The 16,503-nt window shown below is 31.3% G+C and overlaps 2 protein-coding genes across 5 annotated transcripts; both read left to right on the forward strand.

Annotated features, from left to right (window-relative positions):
- Window positions 1-2,014: 2,014 nt before the first annotated feature.
- LOC114417466 lies at window positions 2,015-5,035 on the forward strand. Of its 2 annotated transcripts, none has more exons than XM_028382699.1 (2): window positions 2,015-2,605; window positions 2,854-4,594. In XM_028382699.1, exons 1-2 carry the CDS (start codon window positions 2,084-2,086, stop codon window positions 2,923-2,925), a joined length of 594 nt encoding a protein of 197 aa, XP_028238500.1. In that variant the 5' UTR covers window positions 2,015-2,083; the 3' UTR covers window positions 2,926-4,594. The 2 variants fall into 2 exon arrangements, with proteins under 2 accessions (XP_028238500.1, XP_028238499.1); XM_028382698.1 differs by lacking the exon at window positions 2,854-4,594 and adding an exon at window positions 4,640-5,035 and having other exon boundaries at window positions 2,017-2,605.
- A 3,184-nt stretch (window positions 5,036-8,219) lies between these two features.
- Window positions 8,220-13,429, forward strand: LOC114417467 (SUN domain-containing protein 4-like). 3 transcript variants are annotated; one of them, XM_028382702.1, is made up of 5 exons: window positions 8,220-8,567; window positions 9,299-9,494; window positions 10,645-11,963; window positions 12,071-12,156; window positions 13,141-13,429. In XM_028382702.1, exons 2-5 carry the CDS (start codon window positions 9,329-9,331, stop codon window positions 13,385-13,387), a joined length of 1,818 nt encoding a protein of 605 aa, XP_028238503.1. In that variant the 5' UTR covers window positions 8,220-8,567; window positions 9,299-9,328; the 3' UTR covers window positions 13,388-13,429. The 3 variants fall into 3 exon arrangements, with proteins under 3 accessions (XP_028238503.1, XP_028238501.1, XP_028238504.1); XM_028382700.1 differs by having other exon boundaries at window positions 8,220-8,402; XM_028382703.1 differs by lacking the exon at window positions 8,220-8,567 and adding an exon at window positions 8,604-9,049.
- The last annotated feature ends 3,074 nt before the right edge of the window (window positions 13,430-16,503 follow it).

A 16,503-nucleotide genomic window follows, 5' to 3' on the forward strand; every position in this document is an offset into this window, starting at 1 on the left:
CCTCCTCTTCTTCTCCCTTCCTCCTCCTTCTTCATATTCACCATCTTCATCTCCAACTCAACAACATACAACAAAAATCTTCAACTCCAAATTACCAATCACACCCACAATCCAAAACACAAGAATGAATGGTTTCAAAATTGTGGGAAACTAACTCAAAACAAAACCTCCAATTTCCTCAATTAGGATTCAATCTAATTCCCAGCCTCCTCCTCTGTCACGGCCACCACATCGTCGACGGGATCCAATTCCCGTTGTGCCATTGCATCCTTATGTTCCTTGACATTTGCAAGGAGTTCCTCAAGTGTGTGATATCGCATTCGAGTTTGTCGTTGCGACAACTTTCACAACATGACAACAATAGCAAGCACACGTGTAGTTGAGCTCTATGGTTTTGTTGGTACAAATTTGCCTTGCCTCCTCAACCAAAGCCACTCATCGACATGGTAGTTGCTATATTTATGTGTTGTCGCTCCAAATCTGAACTTATTGCGATGTGTGTTTCAACTGTGTCAACAAACCACCACCAAGCCAAGTTACGTAACTTGTGAGATCTAGTTGTGTTGTTGAAAGACATGGATGGGGGAGGATGGTTGTGAATATGGGAAATATAGTTTTTTTTTAAAAAAATTTGTAAATGTTTGATAGTGATGACTAAAAATCATCATCATCTTAATTTCCCAAATGGTGTTAAGTGTGCATTGATGAAATGACCATTTTGGTAAAACATAGAGGATTAAAATTAACTTTTTAAAAGATAAAAGACTAAAATAAATAAATAAATAAAATAAGATAAATGACCAAATAAGAAATTTGGCCTAAAATTAAAATAAAACTTATAAGTTTCATAACAATAAATAAAATAAATATGTCATGTACCATATAGTTTTTCTTAATTATTTTTGCAATATTAGAACAGGTAAACAGATTTTTAAGTTGAATATTTAAATTTTAGAAGGTTGATTAATAAATTAAAAGGAGAAAATATTTATTATAAAAATTATAGGAGAATATAATAAAAATATTTTTCAGTGAAGCTTAATAAAAATTATGAATAATATAATTATACACATCTAATAATTTTTTATTAACATTTACCATAAAAATTTGAGTATCAAACACATTTCTTGTCCTTATTTATACTACGTATTATTTATTTCCAATTTGACTGTTGTATGAATATTTTAGTTAATCTTTATATATTAAATTATTTTAAAATTCACTTCCGCCTTTTATTGTTTCATATTTTGTTTTTATTAATGTAACCAAAACATATATTTTATTCTATTAAATAAAAGACCTAACGGCAAACAAATAACAACAAAGTTAACGATAAAATACGGTGGTTGAATGATTAGCAAGCAAGGAAATAAACAGAAAATCAATTAAGGGGAAACTAAAAAAAATAATTCTACATCCCATGTCAGCCGGTTATTATTGCTGTCATGACACTAAAAATTTGATGCTATTATGTTCAAAAAGGTATAACCCGATTCCTTCAACAAAATATTGAGTTATTATAAATGACATAATATCTGTTTCTTACTTTTATGGATAGAAAAAATAATTCTTACAATTATATGAATAGATTTTGAAAGTAGTTAAAGAATAAAACAGTTAGAAAATAATTTATATAACAAATGAGTATTACTAGTATTTTTGCAATGAATAGTAATTTATAGTTAATAAGTGTAGGAAGAGGCAAAATGTTGGAGATTTGAGATGTAGTGGTGAAAAATTGAAGAGTGGATATTAATAAATAGGTTTAATTATTAATTTAGTTTTTATAGTTTTTAAATTTAATGCAAGTGAATTTTTTTATTTTAAAAATTTAATAAGAAATTTTTGTAGTTTCTGAAATTTATATTTTAATTTTCAAAATTTTTTACTGTTAAATTATTTAACTTTGTTAATTAAAAAAATTTAACTGTAAACATGAGAAAGTGAACCCATCCAATAATAATAAAAACTAAAAGAATAAGTTTGGTTTGGTTTGTAAATTTAATAAATAACAGTAAATTGCATCTAAGATCCGTAGGGTTAATAGCATACTAGAGATTGTTTTCTTGGTGGAATCAAATCCATGGACGACGCAAAACGCGAAGTGGAAGAGTGGGAATTGCTCCATCCAAACAACGACGACGATTCAATCGTGTTCGCTGGGCCACCACTGGACTCTATCCGCCCCGATCACTTCTCTCTCCTACACGACAACCTTAACCCCAATTCCAGTTGCAGCTCCAATTCCTCCTCCGAGGTCGATCGCAACTTCGACGATTCCTATGTCGCCAATCAGATATTCCCCAATCAGAGCCTCTGGAACGGAGATTCCGATTCCGATTCCGATATTCCCCGATCAGAGCCTGTGGTGGAAGAAGCTCAAGAAGAGAAAATACAACAAGTGGTTGAGAAAGACAAGAGATTGGTGTGGTGGAAGGTTCCTTTTGAGGTTTTGAGGTATTGGGTTAACCCTCTTCCTCTGTCTCTGCCTCTCTCTGTCGCTGCCGCTGCTGCTTTTCTGGGACTGTTCTTGCTTGGACGGACCTTGTACAGAATGAAGCGCAAGACTCAAACTTTTAACCTCAACCTCGCTCTCGATGATAAGGTCCCTCACTTCTTATCAATAACCTTTTCAGAATACATGCATGCGACCTTATTTTATATCCAAGTCTTAATCTTTCCTAAAATTTAATGTTATGAATTGGACGGGAGTATCTGTGTGGTAGCTTAACCTGCCTTAAAGTTAAAGCCTCTTTTCTCGAATGCTCATTAGTATATATATACTTTTATTCCTCAAGATGTTACTCGACAGGGTTGCTTTGATTCCTCAAAGGTTTTGTATTGCAACTTCAGGGATTGCCTTGTATTGTATACGTGGAGACTTTAGAGGACGAATGCAACACAAATAACTTCTTTTTGGAATAAATTGTATGTTTACTCAATAGTTGTTTTCTGGTTTTTGTTATTAATTATAACAAAAAGACAATACAAGAACTCAGTTGGCTACCAGTATCCATAAGAAAATGAATTGGAAACTCTAGACTCTTGTCTGTGTTTCGAATTATTGAGTTTTATGCCGGGCAAAGACAACTTAGTGATTGGATTGTGTATTATGCAATAATTTCTTGCGGTAACTACTGAGTTTTGTGGATTGGAACATGATTAGATTGAGATTTTCAGTGATATGAAAAGGGTGTGCTTAATCTGCTATTGTGTCGAGGGTGTGTTTAATCTTCTGTTGTGCCGGTCCTTACTTCTACCTACGGAGCAGTTTTGGATGGTTGGTTCTTAAAAGTTTTGGTAAAGATAAGAAACGAAAGGGGGATGGAGTTTAGTGTTGGAGTGTGCTTTGTGTTGTCCTTTGGTGCATTTAGTTCAAGAGGCAGACCGATCTTATATTTAAGGGTGTTACTATGTCCTCAACCTTGTTACAGGATACAGCTATGCTTATGGCTTTGATATTACGTTTTAGCTTTTCTACATTCCTGAGATTTTGTTCTTCTCTGTTGTATCTAGAATTTTCATGACCATGTGAGGGGAAGACCAATAGAAGCTGTTGATTCAATAGGGTTGATCAGATGAATGATAGCCAATAAATAGAGGTAGACGAAGACTTATGAAAACTGAGAGAAATCCAATTCCAAAAGGTTTTATAGAGTGATGGAACAAAATGATAGCATCCATGTAGGATGTAGCTTTTCCCACCTTGTAGAAATGGCTTTTTCTGTTGTTGTACTTGGAGATTTTTTTTCTTCTTTTTTTCCATTTTCAGTGTATCTGATCATTTCCTAAACTGCATTTTATGCATTTTGCCTCTAATGCTAATTCTTATCTAATAAATACTTTATTTGTTGGTGGTTGCTATATAATATTAAAGGATACATTATGTATTCATGTAAACATGTACACCAAATAATTCTGCTCTAATTAATGGAAAAAACATGAATTTATTAGCTTGATATCCTATCTAGCTTTGTCATATCTTCTTATATTACCCTTTTTGTATGTCTCCTTTCTGGTGCAATACCTATGAAGTCTAAATGATTTACTTGTTTCAGTAAATCAAAAGATTGTTAGTGGACCACAAATTCAAGAGAACTAAGCTAAGACAAATGAGAATATGCTTGATTACCCTGTATATGTTTGATATTTGACTTGGATAAATTCTTTTTGACTTCTGCCCTGCATATTGAGGGTCAATTCTTTGTGTCTCTTTTAGTATGCAGACCATGTTTAGTGTGTGGAGCAATTTGTGCTTGTTTCACTGCATTACATCAGTTAAGAAAAGCTCATAGAGATCATAAATTCAAATGCATGGCTTCAATTAGTGGTTCTGCATGCCTGTGGATTTATTAAAATGATTGGTAGAAAAAAAATGAAGAGCAGTATTTAGTTGAAATTTTTTTCTGAGTGATGATATTTTGAACTGTGACTCACTATAATGACTATATGTTTATAGTTGTTTTTTATCTTCCAAGTATTATGGTTTCACGTTGTTGAGGATTGGCCATGCATCCATATCCACTTCACTTGCATCATGCATATGATGGTTTTGTTGGTGTTTATCTATCTTCTTACATTCTTTGAAAAATCTCATGACATTGTCAATCTTGTGGCACTCTCAAAACAATTTTTTCAGAAGGTGTCTCAGCTCATGGGTCGTGTTGCTCGTCTTAATGAAGCATTTTCAGTAGTGAGACGTGTTCCCATAGTGCGACCACCATCTCTGCCAGCTTCAAGTGTGACTCTGAGGCCTGTGATAAGTATGAGATGAAGGATTTGACAAATTACTTGATTGAAAGTAGTGTGAAATGCAATAATTGTTTAATACTATAAGAATCCTTTTGTATGAATACATGTATGTATGTATCTATTATGTGTGTGGGAGTTGGATTTTATGAAGCTTTTCAGTGGCTTCTTGTATATGATATCCTATCATACTCTTACTTTTTATGTCTTGTCAATATGTTTGTGCTGTGAAATTAACTGTTTGTTTCGGTGTAATATTGAAAAAAGAAAAGAAAAAATTACAGACTTGGAATGTGTAATTTATATAGTTTAGAATTATGATCTTTAACTAAAAGATTGCCAGAATTATATATTGTAATAATAATAATTCGGTTTTCCATAAAATAATAATAATAATTTGGTTTTACATTTGTGATAATATTTAAATATTCTAGATTGAGAATGTAACAAGGAAACAAAGCAATGGGTTGACTTTTTGCATTGTCACCGTTCAATCTTGTTATCTTGCTAGTATAGTCTTGCATTATTTTCCAATAACCAATATCAGGACTACTTGTTTCTTCAAATTAGAGATATTTTTTTTGCGTTGTTTTTAATAAGGGAAGCGTTTTTAAGAGTTTTAAGATAACTATAATGTTTTTTAGAAAGTTACAAAGAAAATAGATTTAGAAAGTGTACTAGTAGCTTCTGAAGTCTATGTTACATGGAGTATATAAAAAAATTATTTTTTTTTCATGTGGATTTTGACTTTTGTCATGATTTTTATGAGTACTCATTAAAGTATATTCGAGAATTGTACACCTTTTCTTTTTAGATGGAGAATTGTACACTTATTCGGGAATTGTACACTCATTAAATGTAATGTATTTATGTTAACTACAAAATTAACTATACTTACCAATGGGTTTTGAAAGAGACTAATTTTTCACAATATGGGAAACCAATGTTTAAATTTCTGCTGAAACTAGTTGCCCCCAAAAGGAAGAGATATGTGAGAAAAAAAAAAGTTTAGGTATAACGTTAGATTATAATTTCTGGTTGGATCTTCTTCTTTTTCCTTTTGATTGTCATTTGACATTAATTGACGTACTTTAAGTTTAGGCCAAATTGTAACTTTAGTCATCTTTTAATTTTATATACCATTTTGGCCAACATATTCTTTCATGTGGTTTTTTTACAAGCTTTTCCTGAGATTTTAGTTCCCACATTTTAGAAACTTCATTATTTTGATCCAAATCGCAATATTGCATATATATTTTTTTAATTTTATTTTGGTCCAATTAAACCTAAAATAGTTTAATCAATTAAAATGTAAAACATAAAATAAACAAATGTATGGAAAATTGATGATTAAAAAAAAATTACAATTTAACCTTAATTTTATTATGACTTAAATATATTTTTCATTCATGTAATTTAGCACCTTCTTCATTTTTGTCCTTACAAAAGAAATAAATTTGTAAGAACGAAAATGAAAAAAAAATACTAATATACAGGAATAAAAAATATATTTAAGTATTTTATTATTAATATTTTAAAATTTTCATATACATTATTCACTATATCTCATTTATTTTTAAATACTTTTCCAAATTTATCTTTTCCTTTCTTCTCATCACATTATTCAACTAAAATTTAATCTGAACTATTTTTATTCATCGGAAATTGATAGTTATGTTTACTTATATAATAATATTAAATTTATATTCAAACAGTTAAAACATAATTTAAGAATTTAATAAAATATTTTTATTACATTAAAAAATAATGACGACGCAAAAAAATGGTTTTCAATTTATTAAATGTATAAATTGGATACATTAGTTTATTTCCAAAATATTTAATTAGTTTTCAAAAAAATTATTAAGTTAAATTATAAAATAATTAAATAATATATTCATGTGGTAAGTATTTAAAAAATGTCATAATATTCTTTAAATAATTGATATATATATATGGTAATCCTACTTGGCTTTTACTTCTGTGTTCAATCTATGCATGTATGCTGTGGTATGCAATGCAGTTTAGAATCAGTAACCTTTTTCTAATTTTGACACCAAGTAAATCATGTTTGTATTAGACTTTAACTCCACAGTTACAAGTAAAATGCGGTCTTGAATCTTATGATGACATTTTGTATGTGTGATATATTGGCATGCATGTTCATAAGCGAAGTAAATTATAAGCAGCACTCGATCTTCTTGTATTAGAAATTTAAAATACAATGAAGAGAGAATTAATTGGTATCAGAAACTTTTGACAAAAAAGATTTCTTGTGAAGTAAGTTGACTGAATATATTCCATTCAATCTTTTGGTGAATTAAATTTGGAGGATGTCCTATCTTGTGGATGGTTACTTTTATTTGATGCACGTTGATAAAATTCCTAACCACATTTCCCCTCCTGCAGGTATGATATATATGGAAGAAACATTTCGATCTGATATAAAAAAAGGTTCCCTACATGCATTAGTTGATAACCCTCATTTTGGTTGAATGAATTTCTAGTTTTTTTAGATAATTAAACATCACCAAAGCAACGTGGAGCATGTAATGAGTTTGTGTTAAGCTTCCAACACTCAAGAAAAAGGCAAAAAAATAATAAGTTAAGAGAAAAAGGATTATACAACAGTGCAAGAGACCCTTGTCGTGAGATCTTGAAATGTAAAATGCACGTATGTACGTGATCTTGCTTTTCAAGTTTTGCGTCTTTTAAAAAAAAAATTACACTTCCTAGGATTCAATTACCTTTGTCCTGACTTGCCTGTGTGATGCTTAACCACTATACATCGATTCAAATAGGGTAAAACATTAGTTGTCTTTAAAATTAATACTACCGTTAATTTCCTCATTAATGTTATTAAACAGAAATTTTAATTTTTTACTTTAACAACCATCAATTAAATTGGTCCATATAACTTATAAGTAACGCTACCGGTCGATCTGATCATTAATATTATTAAGTTAATTAATTAATTTTTTATGAACCAAAATTCAAACTAGACTGATTAATTAGTTTAACTTAATTTGGTTTATTAATTTAGGGGGGCTTGTTTCATAGGTAGATTTTTTAGATCCGAGAGAAAAAAAATAATCTCCTCTTGACTTTAATAGGTATAACTCTTGACTTTACCATTTTCTTTTTTTCTTTATTGATATTATTGACTTTACCATTTTCAATGAGCCAATTTGATCATACAATAACTTCATTTTTGTTTTAAACTTTTAAATTTTACATTTTATACTTTAGTATTTAGTCTTTTTTTCAGCGAATATCACAAATATTTTTCAGGTCTAGGGAAGAAAATTCTAATCAACTTGAGTATGACTATTATGAAACAATATTTAGCCTTTTCTTTTTCTCTTGTTCTTTTCTTTTCATTCATTTTAATATTATTATATAGAGTTATTAAGTGATTTATAATTATTTTCTTATTTACCATATATTTAGAAATATGTAGTGAGAGAGAGAATGGTTTTGAATTCAAAAGGAGTGGACAAAACAAGACAACCTGGATGCAGTTTCCACGCGTTGTGTTCCTTCTCTTACAAACCCAATTCCCTCTTCTCCATGATTATTCCCAATTAGTACTAGTGTAGAACTGAACACTTCACTTTCCCAACACCCAATTCCACTGCTTTTCAATCCCAAAGGTCACACTCTTCATTCAATTTACGTTCTTTCTGATTTGGATCCCACATCTGATTTGATTTCTTGTGTTTCACCTCAAATTCTTGCTTGATATCATGACCCTTTGAGATTTCATGCCCGTTCTGTTCTTGATATGACCCCTTTCAGCATAGTTTTAGTACTGACCAGTGAGTGCTTATTGTTTTTGTTTGGCTTAAAACAGTTCTTGTTGTGTTGCATCCATCTGACAGTCCTTCTTAGAGAGATCTCTTATATAAGATATCTAAGGACTAGTTGAGTAGTTGCGATCGGATAAAATAGTTGAGGACAATAATTCTCTGCTGACAATCTCAACATGTCATTGGTACTTTGACTAGTATCAGGGGTTCCTCCATGTTCTACTACTTTTTCCAAATAAAAAATAATATTTGAATTGGGGTAAATTTTCTATGATGGGTCTTGTACTCTTGTTTTTGCTGATTGGATTTGGAATAGAGTCTTGTCACTATCGTTCTTGGTGGCATGTTATTCCTTTTCCTATAAAAAGGGTATTCTTTTGCTTTACCATTAAGATGGATTTCTGATCTTGATTGGAAATTTTCACTCCTTGTAATGGCGAGATGGTTGTCCTTGGAGCTTTGCTTAGAATTGAACTTTTCATCTTTTATTGGTGGGAATAGGGTTTTTGTATTTTACTGCATTCACCTTTCAGAGTTTATAAGAAACTTCAATTTATATCTCACTCCATGTGCATGTGCTCTTGCATTGTTGTGATCCCTCTTAGATTTTAGAGCCTTATTTTATGTGTGGCACTTTGCTGATCTCAAAAGTTAATTGATACATTAACATACCCTTTTGCTTTTGCATCTTATTGATGAGCTTTGAATGAGGGAAAAAGATGTGTTGCCTGTTGTTGCAGGGGTGTAGCAGTGAATTGGGTTGATGTGCAATGCAGAGATCACGGAAAGCTCTTCTGGAAAGAAGGGCTATACAGAAGGCTACAAGTGGGAGGAACTATGTCTATCTGTATAAAGTTTCTCTGTCGTTGGTTTTTGTTTTGTGGGGTCTGGTCTTCCTCTTCAGCTTATGGACAAGCCATGGCCATGGTTATGGAGGTATTGTTTATTTTGTTTTTGTTCTCCTGGCTTTGTTTTTAGCTATTGAGGTATGCCGTGTGTGAATGAGATTCCATCTCTACTTGGCACTGTTTTCGCTTGTAGATTGCTTTTCCATCATAAATAATGGTTGTGGCAGATGGATACACAGCCTTGTTTTATGATTGAGCGGTGAGTTTTGCATCAGTTGGTCTATGTGTTCTTTGATGGAATAGATCTAGTAATTGTAAAGCAGTGTTATCAATGGTGGAAGGATGAAATTCTGCCATATAAACACGCTAATGCGCCTTATGGCACTGCCATGGCGGGCTTCCCTTCACAAATTGCCTATGGCGGTTGGCAAAAAATCCGCCGAGCCATTCCGCCGTGGCTGCTATTTAACAACACTGTTGTAAAGAATTCATTTCTTATCTTGGAATACAGATATTGATCACCTTTACCCCTATGTTTCCTAATAATTCCATTGCTGTAGAAGCTTTATGTGTCCAATTTATTTACCTGATGGGCTTTGTGTTGTTAAAGAATTTTGTTTTGGTTTATAGGTTGAGTTTGGTCAAAATGATTATAAGTTTTTGGCTTAAATCTCAAAATAATTTCTTCCAGCAGTGTCTTAATTATCAGAGGGTATGACTTACTATGAGATCTGTTGTTTAAATCAGGAGTGGAACTAAAAAAAGAAAAATTAAATTAAGTATGAATGCCACACTCTATTCCCCCTCTGCTAAAATGTAAATTCATAGAAAGTAGATAAGCATCACATATTATCACAAGAGTGAGTGACAGATCTAAAAAATAAAAGTTTCGTGTCTCTTACAATCTTTTTCTTACTTTTCTCACTCCTTTGAGAAATTTCAACTATATTGATTGGGAGAAGAAGCCTTCCCATTGAGATATGTAAGTAGTTGAATACTTAAATAAAATCTGACAATTTCATTACTAGATTGACAAGCACTTTCCATGTTTCACAATATAAACAGAGGTTCCACAATGCCATATATTGCTACATTTCCTTCATTCTCTTGGATGAAAATTTGCTTCTTGAGGACAAAACAAACACATATGATATTTTTTTTGAAAAAAAAAAGAATCCCCTTTCCTTGTAGATGTATGCAGCTTATTCTTATTTAGTTGGTTTATTGTCTATATGTAGATCATGAATCTAGAGAAGTTCCAGTTGGTGTATCAAATTGGAATGAAGATGAACACAGACAATGTAAAAAATCTAATTCTGCTGATGAATATTTAACTAAAGAGACTGATGATGTCTACATTCCTTCTGAGACTTTCTGCTCTGATGGTGCTAAAACTGATGGCTTAATCGGTGAGTCACTTTCCAGTGGAGAAAGCATAAACCGTGTAGAAACGGGTTATAAAGAAAATTATATTTCTCCTGATACAGAGGAGCATGAAGTTGAGAGATCTAAATCTGCTGCGAAGCATCAAAATGATGTGCAGAAGTATAATCACTTGTCTCAGGCAATGCCTCTTGGTCTTGATGAATTCAAGAGCAGGGCAATTGGTTCTAAAATTAAGTCAGGCACTAATCCATCTGGAAGTGTAATACATAGATTAGAGCCTGGTGGTGCTGAATACAATTATGCTTCAGCATCAAAGGGAGCCAAAGTGTTAGCTTCTAACAAAGAAGCCAGAGGTGCCTCTGACATTCTAAGCAGAAACAAAGACAAATATCTTAGAAATCCGTGTTCTTCAGAGGAGAAATTTGTCGTTATAGAACTTTCAGAAGAAACCTTGGTAAAAACAATAGAAATAGCTAATTTTGAGCACCACTCTTCCAATTTCAAAGAGTTTGAATTATATGGCAGTTTGGTATATCCAACAGATGCTTGGATTTTCCTTGGGAATTTCACGGCCTCAAATGTGAAGCAGGCTCAAAGGTTTGTTCTTGAGGAGCAAAAATGGATGCGATATATAAAATTGAATCTTCAAAGCCACTATGGTTCAGAATTTTATTGCACACTGAGCATAGTTGAAGTTTATGGGGTGGATGCCATTGAGAGAATGCTGGAGGATTTGATATATGCCCAAGATAAGCCATTTGCATCTGGGGAAGGTAATGGTGAGAAGAGGGTAGCATCTCCCCTTTCTAACGCTGCCAAGGCTGACAATGTTAGGCCAAATACTATCACAGGGATCAATTCTGATCCTGCTTCAGAAATCTCTTCTGAAAACCAAGAAGCTATAATTGTGAAAAGAAATGTTCCTGATCCAGTTGAAGAAATCCGTCAACAAGTTGGTCGGATGCCGGGGGATACCGTTCTCAAGATTCTGATGCAGAAAGCTCGTTATCTGGACTTAAATTTGTCTGTTTTGGAGCAGTATATGGAGGACTTAAATTCTAGATATATCAACATTTTCAAAGAGTACAGCAAAGACATGGGAGAAAAAGATCTACTTCTAGAGAAGATCAAAGAAGAAATTAGTAGATTCCTTGAACGACAAGATGTTATGGTATGATATGTTTCTTCTGGTATATTTTTGGCAATATTTGTCTATAATGATAAAACATCACTATAGTTTTACTTTCTATTCACCTAAAAATAATGTTACCCTTGCAGATGAAAGAATTTAGTGATCTTGACTCTTGGAGGTCCCATTTTTCTGTGCAACTGGATCATGTACTAAGGGACAATGCTGTTTTAAGGTGAGATTTTACAAGCTTTCTTTGATTTTCCTCAATAAGGGGCTAGTTCAGATCTAATAACTAGGCTTTTTTGGATTACCATAATGACAATGAGGTTCAAATCTAACACCTCATGCAAACTAGACTAAGGGCACATTCGTTTAAGGTTTTAAAAAAGTGATCTATTTTTAGAGGTTTTATAAAAAAACAGAAGCTATTTTTTTATTTTTGTTGCTGCTTTTAATTTTGAAAGTTTTAATTATAGCTTTTTTCAGAAGCTACACAAATCTCAAAACAATTTCTCAAAATAATCGAAGATCTATTATTTTTTCTGATTCTAATTTTTGTTTTTGAAAAGCTTAAAACACTCTCAATTTTTTAAATTTATTTTTCAAAATAGAAGTGTTTTTTCATGAAAAATAAAAAATGAAACCGAGGACCTCTAATATGAGAGGACCTTAGTAGCATAAGCAGAGGATTAATTTCCATGCATTTCCCTGTCTTGGTATTTTCTATCGTTTTCCTTTGACAAGTAATTTCTTATCAAGAAGTATGAGTGAAGAATTTTTTTTTCTGGTCCTCTTAATTTTTTTTTCTCTATTTTGCTTCTTTTATATATACATGCATATATATATATATATATATATATATATATATATATATATATTTTTTTTTTTCTTCATTTTAGTCCTTGTTCCTATTAAGTGGTGACATATCTAGTAGAGATTGGAAAACAGGTGTGCTGTTTCCTAATTAAAATGAGAAATTTTCAACACTAGAGAAACCTATATGAAATGTCTATAATTTTATTGGAACATAAACAATAAGATCAAGGTTTAAAATGAAACAATTTTTTTTATAGGGATCAATAAAGGAAATTTTTTAATAGGGATAAAACACCCAATTTATAAGGTCCATAAAGTTATTGGATTATACAGTGTCTTTTTTAAATTAATTATTTTTGTCTTGGGATATGATTATTCATTTGTTTCGTTGGTAATGCAGGTCTGAGGTTGAAAAAGTCCGGGAAAATCAAGTGTCTTTGGAAAACAAGGTTGTAGTTGTGTTTTCTGTGTGTGTTATTTTTTCATTGCTTGCTATTTTTCGGCTATCTTTGGATATGATTATGAACCTCTATAGAGTCCTAAGTTTAGATAGAACAATAACCTCCAGGAGATTTTGGCAAGGGAGCTCTTCCTGGTTTTTCCTATTATTGAGTTGTAGCATTATTATTTTCACATTAACTTTATGAAAATCCATTTTTAAGCAAAGGGGTTATTATCTTCTGCATGATTCTTGGTAATTGTGTTGGTTTCATACTTTCATTCTGTATGGATCTCAAAACTTCTTTCTAGTGTATAGTTTTATTACATTATTATTTGAAATTCCTGTATGGATTTCAAATTGCACTTGTTTCATACTTTTATTCTGTATGGATTTTAAATTTTTAATTGCTGAAAGTTTATAGTTTTATTACATTAGTATTTGAAATTAGAGAAATTTAACTAAGTTTCTAAAAGTGCAATTTGTCAATTATAAGTCCAATTTTTTTTAAAAATAAAAAACTGTATGATTTAAGTAATAATATTAATATATGTTTAAGGTTTAGACGAAACAATTGAAAAATTTGGAGACTTATTTTTTTTTAATTATAGAGACCAATATAATACGATAAAAATGATTATAACCAATAGCCTAAAATATTTTACATTATTATTCTATCATATATCTTATTATTTATGATAAGATTGTTGATTTTTATGATAATTATTTTAAAAATTATATTAATGATAATTTATGATTGAATGATGATGTAAAATTATTTTATATTATAGATAATACATGATGATTAAACTCATAATACTATCGAGGCTTCCTCTCAAAAAATATATATAAAAATGTCAACGCTATACATTTTGAAGGATGAAAATGATGGCTCCATTCTACTAAACTAAACGTATTATTTCCGCTAGCGTGAGGAAGTTCTATTACTTACACAGCCATTAATTAATGAAAGAAAAACAAGCCACGCATCTCAAGTGCATGGCCATAAAAAGTGTGAAGAACAATAATCAAATTGCACTTATCACACGTCATTGACATCAACTAGTATCTTGAAATTATTCTCGATTGAAACCATCGAACGTGGCATGGAGATTTATTGATATTTGATTGTTTTAACTATTTAAAAATCTTGAGTTTGAGTTATAAATATGTAATTAACTTTTTAGATGATTCTTTTGATTAACTCAACTCTTGATGTTTTTCTATTTCCCTACCCCAAATACAAAAAGGTAGAGAAGAAGGAAAAACATAAATATTACTCTTCATCATGTGGATTTCAATGATGTGGAGCAGTTCCTATATGATTATTAGTGCACCTTGTTAAAAAAAAAATAAAAATTAGTGAGTGCACACCGTCATGTCTCCCAGTTTCTTATTTGGGCAATTTTTTACACAACCTTTTGTTTTATAAAAGTAACACGTAACGAAACCCTACAAACAACTGAGTTTATAATAGCTTAAATGCATTGTTATGTCAGTTTATCTAAGTAGCTAGATGTGTGACACTCTATTACACTGTTGAATTAGTATTGTTTTGTTAGTATATTGATGCGTTGCATTTTACATAATTCATGTAGCATTTCACTTAGGAAATATTGCATACTCTTAACTTTAGGACTCATTTACCTTGTATTTGCTTTGTTTTTCATTTTTTTTTTTAACTGGTTACGCTTTTGGTATTTTCATGTTTCAAGGTTGTCTCTTAAACTCTAAGATATCAAACCAAGGAGAAAGATGCATGGTGACTCTAAGGGTCAGATTGAAGCTAGGAGCATAGAAACACTTGAAAATTAGAAGAAAATCACAATCGGACCACCTGATAGAAGTCATTGCCATGACATTCAGAGTCATGGTCGTGATTATGTTAATTTTCATGTTTTGGACTCCTGAAAAATCTACACTAGATTTTAAAAAAATTCTTTGATTTTTTTATTATAATAGTCCCTATAAAATTACTAAACACCTCATGGTATAATTTGAAAAATAGTGAATTAGTTCATGTAAATTTCAAATAAAGCCTTTATTCGTTGCTAATAGGTACTTGGCATTTGGATACCAATGGTCTAAATTAAGAAAGAGTTGAGTGGCTAGTTGACTACAAATGCGAAAGCCCTCATATGATGCATTTGGATATTCCTTGAAATATTCTTTTGGTTTGTTTTTTATTTTTTTATTTTTTCATTCCTAATTCCTAAGTGTTGAGCTCCATATATCTTTAATTAATTCACGCCTGCCCACTAAATACCTATCTCCCACCTTTTGACGTAACCTCCACACATTTCATGTCCATACGATATATCTCTTTTCCACAACCTTTGGTTTATGTTTCGTTTGTTTCTGTTTCCATTCCTCTAGTGTACACTACTTCTTCCCTTTTAATTCGTCACTTTATCCTCTCAATTTGATTCCATCTTTTTCGTTAGATTCTTATCAGGATGTGCAATAGTCACCCTTTGGGTGTTCTTAATTTGATGCCATCTTCAATAATTTAAGTTATCAAACGCACCAAAATATGATGCTTCGTTTGCATGGTCAATTGGTCTCATGTAATAGCAAATCTAATGTTTGGACTGATCGTTGAAACAATAATAAAGAAAAAAAGTAAAAAAGACAAGCCATAGCAATGCCCTGAAGTATGCAAGCCAATTAGATGATTTTTCTTGTCGAATATATCTTGCTTATTCTTCTGCAATGAGCTATATATACATAGCACCATAGCTTTCTCTAGAACTACATTTTGCATCTAATTCTTTAAAGCAAAAAAAAAAAAAAAAAAACTATAGGTACGCTCTTAACACCTTTTATAGGGGGTAGTTTGCGACAAACACGTGAATATTAGGTATAACAATTGAAAGAACTCCATCAATTGCATGTAAGGCATTAGTGTATTCCATTAAATAAAACCAGTAAGGGAATTGGCCAGTAACAGATGTCTTGGAAAAAATATATTCATAAACAACTTTAATCAGGTATACCTGTTGATGGATTCAACGGAAATAAATTACATAATCTCGTAGCATATGTTACATTTTATCTTAACCCACGATTAGAATATGAACTATATCCCGATAATGAAGGCAAGAGACGCGGGACTTCTCAAATTATAAAAATACTAAAAAATTGATATGCATAAAAAAAATACTCAAAAAATTAATACATCTAGTTGCTTTATATATTAAGACTATAGAAAGAATAAATTTATCATCGTAGTTTTATCCGGTTCTAATAAAACTAAAAAATTGATTACATTTAGGTTAAATTAATCAATTACAAAATTTTTGCTATACCAAGGATTTAATTGCC

The sequence above is a fragment of the Glycine soja genome, chromosome 6 (genome assembly GCF_004193775.1).
Source record: "Glycine soja cultivar W05 chromosome 6, ASM419377v2, whole genome shotgun sequence".
NCBI lineage: Eukaryota > Viridiplantae > Streptophyta > Magnoliopsida > Fabales > Fabaceae > Glycine > Glycine soja.

What these genes read in the sequence shown, in the direction of transcription:
- LOC114417466 (XM_028382698.1), top strand. Translation starts at nt 2,084, where the DNA reads ATGGACGACGCAAAACGCGAAGTGGAAGAGTGGGAATTGCTCCATCCA. An exon ending in ACCTCGCTCTCGATGATAAG is followed by an intron (nt 2,606 to 4,639) that starts GTCCCTCACTTC and finishes CAATTTTTTCAG; the next exon opens with AAGGTGTCTCAGCTCATGGG.
- LOC114417467 (XM_028382702.1), top strand. Translation starts at nt 9,329, where the DNA reads ATGCAGAGATCACGGAAAGCTCTTCTGGAAAGAAGGGCTATACAGAAG. An exon ending in TTGAACGACAAGATGTTATG is followed by an intron (nt 11,964 to 12,070) that starts GTATGATATGTT and finishes TTACCCTTGCAG; the next exon opens with ATGAAAGAATTTAGTGATCT. An exon ending in AGGGACAATGCTGTTTTAAG is followed by an intron (nt 12,157 to 13,140) that starts GTGAGATTTTAC and finishes TTGGTAATGCAG; the next exon opens with GTCTGAGGTTGAAAAAGTCC.